Source organism: Delphinus delphis, chromosome 13 (genome assembly GCF_949987515.2).
Source record: "Delphinus delphis chromosome 13, mDelDel1.2, whole genome shotgun sequence".
NCBI classification, from domain to species: Eukaryota; Metazoa; Chordata; class Mammalia; order Artiodactyla; family Delphinidae; genus Delphinus; species Delphinus delphis.
The window spans coordinates 34967662-34982906 of NC_082695.1; the positions used below are offsets into that span (position 1 = coordinate 34967662).

The window sequence follows — 15245 nt, forward strand, 5'->3', positions numbered from 1 at the left end:
ACAAAGTGTTAGCATCCTTACTTCTGTTTCAGGTAATGATGAACTAGTTAATCTAGACCAACCTTACACAGAAGATTACTAAAAAAATCTAGACTAATGATATTCAAGTCTTCAATACTGATACTAAAAACCCTACTGGTCACTACTGAAACTAACTGAGGCACTAACTCCTTACTCTGAACACTGACAAATTAAAGGCAAAGAACAAAGCATTTATCCTGTTTTCTTGTACCAATTAGATTTCAGGGTAACCATATATCTCTAATTGATGAGGCAAAGTTGTTCTTTTGCCTCATCGATTAGAGAGGCAAAGAATTCCTGCTAATAAATACAGGAGGAATGGCAATCAGAATAGCACCATCAATGAATGAACCTTAAATTAAAACTTGTTTATGGAGGAATCCTGCTGAAACCACCTGAATCCCACTAATTCAATCTTAGCATTTCTAAGAGTGGGTAAAATAGCCTTACATTATGTGCCTCCTGATATGATGTAATACGAAGTACCAGCACCACCTATGAAGTATTTTTTGCTTCCCTACCCCAAAGAAGCTGAACCTAAATCTTAATTATAAGCCTTTAAAAATAACTTCTAGTTTATAGGATATGTTGAGTTAGAACAAGCTAAATTACACCATAAAGGAGCACAGACAAATCCAGAATGTGGAATATGAGAGACAAACCAACTTGATTTCTTCAACAAGTCAGTGTCAGGAAAAACAAAAAAGACTGGGGGAAGGTACTTTGCTCAAATGCTCTAAATTTTAGAAGAATTAAGAAACATAAAAAACCAAGTTCAATATAAGGACCCTGATTTAAACAAACCAACTATAAAAAAAATATTTCTGAGATAAACAAATCTGAATATGGATTGAACAATACTATTGAAAATGTTAATTTTGATGGTGTGATAATAGAAGTGCATGTTGAGTATACAGGAGTGAAGTAAACTAAGGCCTGGAATATGCTTCAAAAGGCAAAAATGAAGCTAGTGTGGTAAATACGTGGAAACTGTTGAATGTGGATGATTATACGTGGTTTCATTATACTATTATCTCTTGTGTATGTTTGAAACTTTTAATGAGAAGAATTTCTAACTTAAAATATACTATTATAGGGCTTCCCTGGTGGCACAGTGGTTGAGAATCTGCCTGCCAATGCAGGGGACATGGGTTCGAGCCCTGGTCTGGGAAGATCCCACATGCCGCAGAGCAACTGGGCCCATGAGCCACAACTACTGGGCCTGCACGTCTGGAGCCTGTGCTCCACGAAAAGAGAGGCCACGATAGTGAGAGGCCCGTGCACCGTGATGAAGAGTGGCCCCTGCTCACCGCAACTAGAGAAAGCCCTCGCACAGAAATAAAGACCCAACACAGCCCCAAATAAATAATAAATAAATAAATAAAAGCCATTTCTAAAAAAAAAAAAGAGAGTTTAAATAAAATATATATATATATATATATATATATATATACTATTATAGACCAGTGGAAGAGAATAGAGAACCCTGAAACAGACCCACACATACGTACACAGGGAGCTTGGCAAATAGGGGAATGACATTACAGATTGACGAGAAAAGAATAAACTATTCAATGAATGTTACTGAGACAACTACTTAATTGTACAGAAATAGATTTTTAAAATCCCCATCTCAACATACACAATAATAAGTTCCAAGAGAACTAAAGCAGCTACATTTTAATCCAAAATTGTAGAGGAAAAATAGGGAGATCATTCTGAGAGGAGAGAGAAAGGATTTCTGAAAATACATAAGAAGTGCAAGCCATAAAGAAAAAAACTGGAAAACACGAAAAGATGCTCATCCTAGTTATCAGAGAAAATTAAAACTTTGATTATCATTCCTACAAGGCTAGTAAAAAATTTAAGTCCTGATAATATAAAGTATAGGCCTCCATTAAAAGAATCACACATGATGAAGTGGAATTTAACCCAGGGATGAAAGCATCTTTCAATATCAACAAATCAACGTGATACACCACATCAACAAACTGAAGAATAAAAACCATATGATCATCTCAATAGATGCAGAAAAAGCTTTTGATAAAATTCAAAATCCATTTATGATAAAAACTCTCCAGAAAGTGGGCACAGAGGGAACATACCTCAACACAATAAAATCCATATATGACAAACCCACAGCTAACATCATACTCAACGGCAAAGAGCTGAAATCATTTCCTCTCAGATCAGGAACAAGACAAGGATGCCCACTCACACCACTTTTATTCAACATAGTTTTGAAAGTCCTAGCCACAGCAATCAGTGAAGAAAAAGAAATGAAAGGAATCCAAATTGGAAAGGAAAAAGTAAAATTGTCACTGTTTGCAGATGACATGATACTATACATAAAAAATACTAAAGATGCCACCAGAAAACTACTAGAGCTCATCAATTAATTCAGTAAAGTTGCAGGATACAAAATTAATATACATAAATCTGTTGCATTTCTATACACTAAGAACAAACTATCAGAAAGACAAATTAAGGAGACAATCCCATTTACCACTGCATCAAAAAAAAAACAAAAACAAAAACCTAGGAATAAACCTACCTAAGGAGGCAAAACACCTGTACTCTGAAAATTATAAGACACTGATGAAAGAAATTGAAGATGAACAAAGAGATGGAAAGGTACACCTTGTTCTTGGATTGGAAGAATCAATTTTGTTAAAATGACCATACTATCCAAAGCAATCTACAGGCGCAGTGAAATCCCTATCAAATTACCAATGGGATTCTTCACAGTACTAGAACAAACAATTTAAAAAATTGTATGCAAACACAAAAGATCCTAAATAGCCAAAACAATCTTGAGAAAGAACAGAGTGGAAGATTCACACTTCCTGACTTCAGACTATACTACAAAGCTACAGTAATCAAAACAGTATGGTACTGACACAAAAACAGACACACAGCTCAATGGAACAGGATGAAAGCCCAGAAATAAATCCACACACTTATGGTCAATTAACCTGAGACAAAGGAGGCAAGAATATACAGTGGACAAAAGACAGTCTCCTCAATAAGTGGTGCTGGGAAAACTGGACAGCTACATGTAAAAGAATGAAATTAGAAGATTCTCTAACACCATATACAAAAATAAACTCAAAATAGTTTAAAGACCTAAATGTAAGACCGGATACTATAAAACTCCTAGAGGAAAACATATGCAGAACACTCTGACATAAATCACAGCAATACTTTTTTTGGCTCTGTCTCCTAAAGTAATGGAAACAAAAGCAAAAATAAACAAATGGGGCCTAATTAAACTTAAAAGCCTTTGCACTGCAAAGGAAACCATAAACAAACCAAAAAGACAATCTATGGAATGGGAGAAAATATTTGCAAATGAAGCAACCAACAAGGGCTTAATTTCCAAAATATACAAATAGCTCATACAGCTCAATATTAAAAAAAAAAATTAAAAATGGGCAGAAGACCTAAATAGACATTTCTCCAAAGACAGACAGACAGTCAACAGGCACATGAAAAGATGCTCAATGGCACTGATCACCAGAGAAATGCAAATCAAAACTAGAATGAGGGACTTCCCTGGTGGTACAGTGGTTAAGAATCCGCCTGCCAATACAGGGGACATGGGTTCAAGACCTGGTCTGGGAAGACCCCACATGCCGCGGAGCAACTAAGCCCGTGAGCCACAACTACTGAGCCTGCGCTCTAGAGCCCGTGAGCCACAACTACTGAGCTCGCGTGCCACAACTACTGAAGCCCACGCGCCTAGAGCCCATGCTCCACAACGAGAAGCCACTGCAATGAGAAGCCCACGCACTGCAACGAAGAGTAGCCCCACTCGCCACAACTAGAGAAAGCCCGCATGCAACAATAAAGACCCAATGCAGCTCCGCCCTCAAAATAATGATAATAAATAAATTTAAAAAAACCAAACTAGAATGAGGTATCCTCTCACACTGGTCAGAATGGCCATCATCAAAAAGTCTACAAATATTGATGCTGGAGAGCGTGTGAAGAGAAGGGAACCCTCCTACACTGTTGGTGGGAATGTAAACTGGGACAGCCCCTATGGAGAAGAGTATGGAGGTTCCCTTAAAAATTAAAAAGAGTTACCATAAGATCCAGCAATCCCAATCCCACCCCTGGGAATACACCTGGAAAAGACAAACTCTCTAATTCGAAAAGATACACACACCCCAATGGACACTCCAGCACTATTTACCATAGCCAAGACATGGAAGCAACCTAAATGTCCATCAACAGATGAATGGATAAAGAAGATGTGGGGTGTGTGTGTGTGTATGTGTACACACACACACACACACACAAAATGGAATAGTACTCAGACATAAAAAAGAATGAAATAGTGCCCTTTGCAGCAACATGGATGGACCTAGAGATTATCTTACGAAGTGACATCAGACCGAAAGACAAATATAGTATATCACTTACATGTGGAATCTAAAAAAAAAGATACAAATGAACCTACTTACAAAACAGAAACAGACTCACAAAAATAGGAAACAAACTTGGGGTTACCAAAGGGGAAAGCAGGGCAGAGGAGATAAATTAGGAGTTTGGGATTAACAGATACACACTACTAGGGAATTCCCTGGCGGTCCAGTGGTTAGGATTCGGCACTTTCACTGTGGTGGCCCAGGTTCAATCCCTGGTTAGGGAACTACCTGCAAGACGCATAGCCAAAAAAAAAAAAAAAAAAAAATACAGATACACACTACTGTATATAAAACAGATAAACAACAAGAACGTACTGTATAGCCCAGGGAACTATATTCAATATCTTGTAATAACCTACAATGGAAAAGAAGTGTGTGTGTGTGTGTGTGTGTGTGTGTGTGTGTGTGTGTGTGTGTGTGTGTGTATGTGTGTGTATGTGTGTATATATCTGAGTCAGTTTGCTCTACACCTGAAACTAACATTGTAAATCAACTATACTTCAATTTTTTAAAAAGTTCTACTAAAAAGACAGCTATATTTTGAAGGATAAAAAAATAAAGTATAGGCCTCCATATAGGGAAGGTGGATCTTACACATTTCGGATAGGCCCGAAAGTCAGTACAACCATATTGAAAAGCAATTTGGTATACTTTAGTAAAATTAAAAATACTCATATCCTATGCAATTCCACCCAAGAGAAATGAAGCTATAGACATAAACTGATGGGGAAAAGATTCTATTTGTTTATAGAAATAAAAATTGTCTTCACAGATCTTAGGCTTTTGTATAATCAAGACAGTCTTTATTTCTCAGTTCTTTACTACTTTATTTCTACAATGTCCCAACTGTTAGATCATGTGGTTACATATCCTGTAGAAAAAAATACATATTTTTATAATTAAATTAAATCTTTAAGATCTATGTACATCTGAAATGTATTTATATATATATCATACAATCTCTCCATAGTTTTATTATTCAATTAAGATAAATAAGCTATCTTTTTTCTCTGCTTTATCTATAATCCTTTATAAAAATTATTTCTCAAATTCATAACTTCTCTAAATATTTTATAGCTCTGGTATTCGACAGACATAAATTAAATATTTTTACATTATTCATTATGCTTTTATTCAAGATGTCATACTCATCTCTCTCCAATTTTTGGTCTAAAAATCTATCTTATCAGATGTAAACTAAAGTCTTCCGTGTATCTGTACTCACCTGGCGTTGAATACAGATACATTTCCTCTGCCTTTCTCTATATGAAAGCAGGATGACATTCTATTTGGGAAAGAATCGTAACTGGGCTTTTTCATTTTTATAAGAGCACTTCAATTCCTCCTTTTTCTGGGTTAATGTTAAAGCATATGGATCTTCCAAAGTACCAGCCCTACATGTCTTTAGGTTAGCTTCAAACTATCTGCTGCCCAACTTCTCTCAAAAGCCAATTTTAAGAAATATTTATGAAGGGCTAACTAACTTGTAGTCCATAAAATCCTGACTACTTTAAACTTCATCAATGGATTAGGTCACTCAGAAGTTATATAGTTCAATGCATCTCTCTGAACAAAAACTAGCCTTTAATGATGTGCTTTGGTATTATATCCAGTCGCTCTGTCCCTGAACCACACCAAAACCAGGAACACCCACATTGCACTTGGGCGAGAAATCTCTACAAAAATTTGGGTGGTAACTGCTTAAAGCAGGCTGCAATACCCTAAACAACACACAGCGTACCTTGCATTAAAAGACAAGATAAGAAGAGCCTCTCCTATCTCTAAGAATGTTGTCCATTTTATCAGGATTTGTGAGGAATCTAGGGAGAAATTTTTCTCAAATCAAAGGTTTGCATCGTTAGCAGCTGGAATGTTTTTATTTTATAGACATTGTGGATTTTGTATCAATTAACTTTCCTTCTTTGTTTTGACACCCAAGAAACTCAAAGCTGATTTCATGGCTCAGCACTGGTATATGCTTTAATCAAATGAACTTCCACTTACTAGTTCTCCTCAGGTTACTTTTCTACTCTTTCCTGCATCTACCTTCTTTTACCTTTTTTCTTTTCAACTTTTGGAATTTTTAACGTAATATAGCTTATGTACAAATTGTGTTTGAAGGAACAGATTGATTCATTTAACTAAACGCTATAAACCAACTATTAGGTAAGGCTCCTACCTTCAAGAAGCAGAGACTATTTTTTAAGTATGATGGTATAACAAGTGCTATAGAAGGGTGACAAGGAATAGTGGAACCACACAAGAGAAGGAGTAGGCATTTCCTCAAAATTAGGGGTGGAGAGGAGGGTTTGCACATATAGGTCTTAATGCCTGGGCATATTAAGAACTAGCCAAAAAAGTTATTTTCTAATCTTTGATTCTGCAAGGTCACAAGGGCTCAAGTGAGTCAATAACTGCTTATCACAAGTGTAAGGGCTTCTGCCAAATCCACCTTTTCCTCTTCCTTCCTCTTGATTGCTCCTCTTTTCTACAAAGTGCGCTTTCCCCAAATAACATTTTAGGACCCATAATACTTTTTAGCACTACAAAACACTTATTAGTTTGTTTTCAGTTTTTTTTTTTTTTTTTTTTTTTTTTTGTGGTACGCGGGCCTCTCACTGTTGTGGCCTCTCCCGTTGCGGAGCACAGGCTCTGGACGCGCAGGCCCAGCGGCCAGAGCTCACGGGCCCAGCCGCTCTGCGGCATGTGGGATCTTCCCGGACCGGGGCACGAACCCGTGTCCCCTGCATCGGCAGGCGGACTCTCAACCACTGCGCCACCAGGGAAGCCCCTGTTTTCAGTTTTAATGAAAAACTTTAATTTAGTGCACTATCTGCCTCTTCCCCTAAAACGGAAAATGAAGCCTTTAGTAAATAGTGTGGACATTGTGGAGATTGTTTTAAAAAAATACAAGCTTTAGAATCAAACAGACCTAGATTCCAATCCCAGTTTCATTGCTCATGAACTGTATAAACTCAGACTTCAATCAGTAACTTATTTCAGTTCTTCATGTCTGTAATGGGGACAAAGTTATGGGATTAGGTGGCATAATCTAATGATGTTTTAAATTCTCAAAAAAAAAAAAGTTAGCCTTCCTTTTTTTACTAGTTCTTCCCTCCCACTTCTAATCAAATTTAACCTTCTCTGTTCCAGCAGGAAAAAGTGGGAAGGAGAGGAAAAGAATTAGTCAAAGAAAATATTTTCCTTGTTAAAATACTGAAGGAATGGAATGAATATATCTGTTCCCTATAACAAAGAACATCATTTGAGGCTGAGTGGAATAACAAAAAGAACTTGGCTTCTGGGTTTGAATTCTGATTTTCGTACTATCTGTTTGACTTAAGTGAGTCACCATCTCCAAAAGTGAGTTTCCACTTCCGTAATAAGAGGTTATTATACTCTTCCCCTATATATGTAACAGACTTACTGACACTTCTCATATGGGAGAATTATTTCTAGAGGGAGGGTAGATTAGTACAACCTTTCTGAAAAACAATTTAAAAATACGTATCAAGAGCTTTAAAAATATTCCTGACCTTTGATCCAGGAATCTCACTTCTAAGATTCTAAACCAAAGAAAAATAAAGACATAAAAGACTATGCATATAAGGGGAAAGAATTTTAAAAAGAATATATATATATGTAACTGAATCACTGTGCTGTACACCTGAAACTAACATGACATTGTAAATCAACTATACTTCAATGTTTTTAAAAAAGGAGGAAAAAAAAGTTTAAAAAACAAAATAAAATAAATCTCCAAAAAAAAGACTATGCATTCAAACATGTTTATCATGGCATTGCTTAAAATTGGAAGTAATGTAAACGTCAACAAAAAAGAGAGATCTGGTTATGTAAACAGTGGTACAAAACAGACCACTTCGATTATGAAGACTTGCATTAAAACAGAAAAATACTGACAATATTAAGTGAAAAAAATGGAATATAGACATGTATTACGGTTATTTAAAAATGGGGGGTGAGGGTAAGGATACAAAGAAATAACTCCAAGTGCTAACAGTGGTTATAAATTTCACAGTGAGTAAAAGGTTTACTTTTTTCCCTCTGGTTCCTTATTTTCTTTAATGTGCTGATAGTTTAGAATCATTTTTACATGTCATGACTTTAAATCATTTACATATAATCAATATAAATATTTTATATAATCAACTACAAAAATAATAAACATGAAGAGTTTCCTTTCCCTGATGCATATGAAACATTCATCCAAAAAAAAGAGCATTCATTCATTCACTTTTCAAAGACATGGGAATCTGCTATAACCATACACAGAATGAACTTCTGAGTTTATAAAGTTTTGTCTCCATTCTAATTTGGCCATTTACTATGTGCCAGGCACAATTCCAGATGCTGGGAATACAGAACAAATCAAAGTCCTTCCTCTCAAGTCGTTTTTTCCCCTGAGTCTTGATTTCAATTATTTCAGCAACTAGTATACAGAGTTAATAGCACTAAAAACATCAGCCTGCTCAAGTTAAAACACTGCTTCACACCAAGTCCTTTTTCCTTGGAAGCTAAGTGTTCTCTATCGCTTAAAAAGAGCCCCAAGTGGTTAATGCAGCTGACGAATATACCCCTTCTTTGAAGCTCGAGCACCAGCAACACCTCAGATCTAGAAAAGACTTCCCAGTTTAAAGTAGGACTTTGCCTACATAATCATTAACTTTTAAAGCAAACTAGTACAGGGAGTATATAGGTCCTTTGGTGTTCCGCAGATACCCTCGGACACCATTTGAGTGGTTCAGGAACTCCCAGGGGGCTGGGGGATGCAGGAAACCAAAAGGGCAGCTCCACCTGCTAAGCTCTCTAGATCAAGTGCTTCCACTACGGAAGGACCCCGCCAGGGCGGGCCTGCAAGCCTTCTTGACAGAACGACCCAGGAAATTACTGCATCACTGAACGAACCTGAGAAAAATCGACTCCAGGAATTTAACAACTTCTATCACAACACTCCTAACAGAGCCATCGGGGAGAACTCCGCTCTCTTCTTTAAAAAAAAAAAAACAAAAACAAAAGTTCCACCCGAAAGAGAAACAAGTGGCTTTCCTGACTGGAAGAAGAGCTGCACGGCCTCAGAGGCTAAGGTCGCCCCGGGCCCATGCAACCCGCGGTACCAAAGTCTGGGAGGCGCGACCCCCGGAACAGGGCCGGGGCAGAGGGAGGCCCACCAACCGCCGGCTCCGCACTCCAAGGCCCGCGCCCGGACCGGCCCCTGGCTTCGCCGCCCCTCTCAGGCATGGCGGGCACCCGGGAGGGAGAAGCCAAAGCCGCAGGACCGGGTCCGAGTGACAGGTTTATTGCCCCCAGTGAGCAACTTGGGCTTCTCGTCACTCTCCCAACCTCAACTCTACCCGCGCATCCCTCCTTAGCGTACCTGACACACTGAAGCGCGGAACGCCGCAAAGTCCGAGCGCTCCGTGACCTGCAGCGCCCGGTCCCCGAGCTCCGACTCCTTCTCGCGCCGGTCAAACAAGTACACCGTCCTGGAGCCGTCGCCTCCGTCGCCCTCTCCGGTCCCCACCGAGGGCCCGCCGTCGTCCGCCGCTGCCATATTGGGGAAGAGGAGAGAAAACAGCAGCGCCGGCCCCTGCGGCCGTCGCGCTAAAGGCCGAGGTACGGGCTCCGCGCGGCGCCTTCAGCTCCAGCCCCCGGGGCGGCACAAGGCCTCTACCCCGGCGCACTCAGCTCCTCCCTTGGCGGCGGCGGCGGCCGAGCAGCCGCAGGCGCGAGGATCACCCGGGAACCGATTCGAACGAGCTCCTACCCGTACACCACGTCACTTCCGCGGCCCGCCGCTCCCGCAGAGGAGGGGGCGCGCGGCGCGCTCCTCGGAAGGCCTGGTCCCGCGCCCGCTGCCGCCCAGGCGAGGTCGCAACGCTACCCGCAACCAGGCCCGCCGCCTGTAGCTGTGGCGCAGGAGAAAGAGGGGCCGTCGGCGGCGCGCAGGAGGCGGGGCGAATCCGGCAATCCGCGCGGGCCGGGGCGGGCCTTCGGAGCCCGCTGCCCAGGGCCCGCCCCTTTCGCCCTCGCGAAGTTGGAGGGAAGCGCGGTCCCTAGCGGGCGGCGGCACTCTGAGGGAGCGATCCGGTATCCGAGGCGGGAGAGCGTATCCCGCGAGCGGCGGGGGGAGTCTTCCGAGGGACTGTTTTCTCCCGGCCCAGAGGGTCCTGGTACCTTCCCGCCTCTCCATAACCCCGACCGAGCCTATCCGGCTTCGAGCTCCTGGCGCCGCGGCAACGGCTGCGACTTCAGGACCAGGTCGCGTGAACGCGGCGGTGGGAAGCGCCAGGCCCGCGGGCCTCGCGGTGTGGACCTGACCCCGCCACGAGCACGTGGGTCCCCACGCGGAAAAAAACGACGCCGAGACACCCTGAGCCGCTTTTTCAGTCCCATTTCCTAGTGGTTATGTGTGGGCCGCGGCATGGACCTCCGAGACAAAGCGGGGCCCGGAGAACCTCCCCACCGAGGTTCTGTGACGTCACCGCGGCCTCCAAGGGTCCCGGCGACCATATCTGCCCGATGTACACGCCTACCCAACGCCGCCGCCACCACGCGTCTGGGAGTCGTGCACAAGCAACCCTATGCCACAGAGTTGTTAGGAATAAGTTAAATAATGTTCGCAAAGGGCTTTTTTTTTTTAAATACAGGAGGTTCTATTAATCTATTTCATACATATTAGTGTATACATGTCAATCCCAATCTCCCAATTCATCCCACCACCCCTCGCATTTCCCCCCTTGGTGTACATATGTTTGTTCTCTACATCTGTCTCTATTTCTGCCTTGCAAACCGGCTCATCTGTACCATTTTTCTAGATTCCACATATATGCGTTAATATACGATATTTGTTTTTCTTTTTCTGACTTACTTCACTCTGTATGACAGTCTCTAGGTCCATCCACGTCTCTTCAAATGACCCAATTTTGCTCCTTTTTATGGCTGATTATTATTCCATTATATATGCCACATCTTTATCCATTCATCTTTCGATGGACACTTAGGTTGCTTCCATGACCTGGTTATTGTAAATAGTGCTGCAATGAACATTGGGGTGCATGTGTCTTTTTGAATTATGGTTTTCTCCGGGTGTATGCCCAATAGATTGCTGGGTGCATGGTAGTTCTATTTTTAGTTTTTTAAGGAACCTCCATACTTTCTCCATAGTGGCTGTTATCAATTTACATTCCCACCAACAGTGCAAGAGGGCTCCCTTTCCTCCACACCCTCTCCAGCATTTGTTGTTTGTAGATTTTCTGATGATGCCCATTCTGACCAGTGTGAGGTGATACCTCATTATAGTTTTGATTTGCATTTCTCTAATAATTAGTGATGTTGAGCAGCTTTTCATGTGATGCACATGGCTCCCCTCCGCCACCGCCAACACGCGGCTGAGAATCGTGCACGAGCATGCCTATGCCACAGAGTTGTTAGGAATAAGTTAAACGATGTTCACAAAGGACTTAACGTGCACTACGCTTTCAGTAACAGCCTTTATTGCGCTTCATTAAATATCCTTATCCTGGCCTGTAGTGCCCTAACTCAACAACAAATAATATTGTCATTGTTAGACGACTAGGTTTAGTCATTTACTCTCCAGGTCTTAAAATATTTAGTGAATATTTTGTGCTTGAGAGTGACACGTAAATTCATCAAGACTGGGGGATTTTTTTGATTCTTCAGAAGTTTGGGTGATAAAGTATATTTTCCGTTTTACTAGGTTTGCCAAAACCTTCATGGTTAATTACATGGATAGACTAATCATTGGCGTATGTTAGAAACCTAGATTTGCTTGTCCAAATAAAGATGCTCCAGAATTGTAGCGTGTGTGTGTGTGTGTGTGTGTGTGTGTGTGTGTTTGGCTAGACATATAAGGTATTAAAGGTGGAACACCCAGTTGGAACAAAAGTGTGAAGGCATGTGTTTGGGAGGTGCATAAATAATAAGGGCTGGAAGTGGGGAGAATGGAACAGTAGATGGTGGAAGATAAAACTGGGAAGAGGCCAGATGTGGCCAAACGCCATTCATGTTCCTGAAGGGAGATATGAGGGAAAGCTGAGACCAAAGTAACCCCGACTCCTGTGGGATTTCTTTGACCTCTCGCATTTTACCTTTCAAATTCAAGGGAACTTTTTGTTATAGTCCATTATATAATGGTGTTTGATTTAAATGACAAAAAAAAGTTTTTCATATCTTAATGAGTGAAATGAATTGCCTATTTCATCAAATTGGGACTAGAGCTAGAAGTTCATCATCAGGACAATTTCTCATTTCTCTATAATACTAAATTATGCAAATGCATGGGTACAAACAGAAACTCTTTGTATGTCTTTAGAAGAGATTTAAAGATAATCTCACTGAGGAGAGATACAAAATGCTGCCAGAGGAGTGTACTACAATATTACAGGCAACTATTGGTGGAAACACAGATATGTATCTTCTTGAGAGGTCAACTCTGAATCACTGTCTTCTGTGGCAGTTTGGCAGTCTGAGACATTTGCCAGTCAACTTTTGTTCTCAGAGAGAAACTCCCCAGATAACTTTTTCAGCAAAGAAAGATGATGTTTGTTTTTTTTAATTAAAGTATAGTTAATTTACAATGTTGTGTTAGTTTCAGGTGTACAGCAAAGTGATTCAGTTATACATATTGATATATATATTCTTTTTCAGATTGTTTTTCATTATAGGTTATTTCAAGATATTGAATATAGTTCTCCGTGCTGTACGGTAGGTCCTTGGTTTTTTTATTGATGATGTTTGTCCTTTAATTTTCATCACAAATAAATAAGAGTTTGAAATGACCCAGTGCCACAATTAGTTCTCTTTAATTGACTAGTAATTTTTCTTTTTATTAGCCATCTTATCGTATAGAGTATAAATATTTAAGTATCCACGTATCAGTTATCTCTTGCTGCAAAACAACATACCCCCAAACTTAGTGGCCTCTTGTACAACTCCTCACTGCCCTCCTCCTGGGAGAGAGTGAATAACAGCTCTTCAACTCCACAATTTAAAAACTCCTCCAATAAAACTGTGTTGCAAAAAATGGGAAAGAAACAGAATAGAAAAGAGTAAAATGAGTCAAAGAGGTAGAGCCTGAAGGTTCTGTGATGGAAGAAATATTGGACTGATGTGTAGTGAATGGGAAGGTGGTGTATATCCTTCAGCAGAAGAGATTTACAGGTGCTAACAATACTTGAAAACTGGAAGAAAATTCGGATCATTCAAAGTTAAAGTATTTCTTATTTCTGAAAAAGCTGGTAAAGAAAAAGATGGCACAAAAGTAAAATCTTTATCTGACAGTGAATCTGATGACAGGAAATCAAAGAAGAAAAGAGATTCTGCTTTGCCAAGATGCTTTGCCAGTGGTCTTGATCCTGAGCAAATAACTGTGTTACATACAGCAGTGGATAATTAATATTTCTCATGAAATGGAAAGATGCAGATGAAGCAGACTCGATGCTGTAGAAGAGGCAAACATGAAGTGTTGTCAAATTTTAATTGCTTTTTACAAAGGGAGACAAACTTGGCATTCTTGTCCAGAAGATGATCAATAATTGTTTACATACATACAAAAATCTGGTCTTGGTTTATGACTTATTAGTATGAAAAATAACTACATTCTAATGAAAATCAAGTTTGATGTGTTCATTTTGAGTAGTATTAAGGGAATTGTTGAGTTGTTCTAGTTTTTATTTTTTTCTGTCAAAAGCACTGTTTACTTTGAATAAATAAAACTTTCTGTAGTTGCTTCATTTATCAGAACAGAACGTTTGATACCATGGTTTATTATTTTCTCTGCATTAGAGAACAGCTTTTCTAAAATGTTAGAAAAAATTTCCATAGTCATTACTCAATCAGAATTTCCATTTATTATTTTTAACCTATAATGCCCAAGGACCATTCTGGGTTTATTTGTTTTTATCTGTATACATAAATACATACTTAAATGCTTGTTGTTGGGTTTTGGGTTTTTTTTTTTTTTTACATTCACCAAAACAAAAAAGGCATTTTTTCACAACCGTGAGTAAGTGCGTGTTGTTTCTGGGATGCCATCATTCTGAGCAACCTAGAAAAGAGATCACCTCAAGCTAAACTGAAATTTTCCTGAAGCCATAACCTTTCAAATCAAACAGATGTCCCTAACACCATACACAAAAATAAACTCAAAATGGATTCGAGACCTAAATGTAAGACCAGACACTATAAAACTCTTAGAGGAAAACATAGGAAGAACATTCTTTGACATAAATCACAGCAAGATCTCTTTTGATCCACCTCCTAGAGTAATGGAAATAAAAACAAAAATAAACAAGTGGGACCTAATGAAACTTAAAAGCTTTTGCACAGCAAAGGAAACCATAAACAAGATGAAAAGACAACCCTCAGAATGGGAGAAAATATTTGCAAACGAATCAACGGACAAAGGATTAATCTCCAAAATATATAGACAGCTCATGCAGCTCAATATTAAAGAAACAAACAACCCAATCACAAAATGGGCAGAAGATCTAAATAAACATTTCTCCAAAGAAGACATACAGATGGCCAAGAAGCACATGAAAAGCTGCTCAACATCACTAATTATTAGAGAAATGCAAATCAAAACTACAATGAGGTATCACCTCACACCAGTTAGAATGGGCATCATCAGAAAATCTACAAACAACAAATGCTGGAGAGGGTGCGGAGAAAAGGGAACCCTCTTGTGCTGTTGGTGGGAATGTAAATTGATACAGTCACTATGAAGAACGGTATGGAGTTTCCTTAAAA

General features: G+C 39.9%; 1 protein-coding gene and 1 pseudogene across 2 annotated transcripts in view; one reads left to right on the forward strand and one right to left on the reverse strand.

The window, feature by feature from the left end:
• Window positions 1-10361, reverse strand: part of SMCHD1 (structural maintenance of chromosomes flexible hinge domain containing 1) — a 128928-nt gene extending 118567 nt beyond the window's left edge. For both annotated transcript variants that reach the window (XM_060028744.1, XM_060028743.1), the window contains exon 1: window positions 9850-10361. In XM_060028744.1, coding sequence (XP_059884727.1) covers window positions 9850-10026 — 177 coding nt within the window. In that variant the 5' untranslated portion in view covers window positions 10027-10361. The remainder of the gene's footprint in view (window positions 1-9849) is intronic.
• Window positions 10362-13496: 3135 nt separating this feature from the next.
• On the forward strand, window positions 13497-14029 carry LOC132435737 (chromobox protein homolog 3 pseudogene; annotated as a pseudogene).
• Window positions 14030-15245: the final 1216 nt, after the last annotated feature.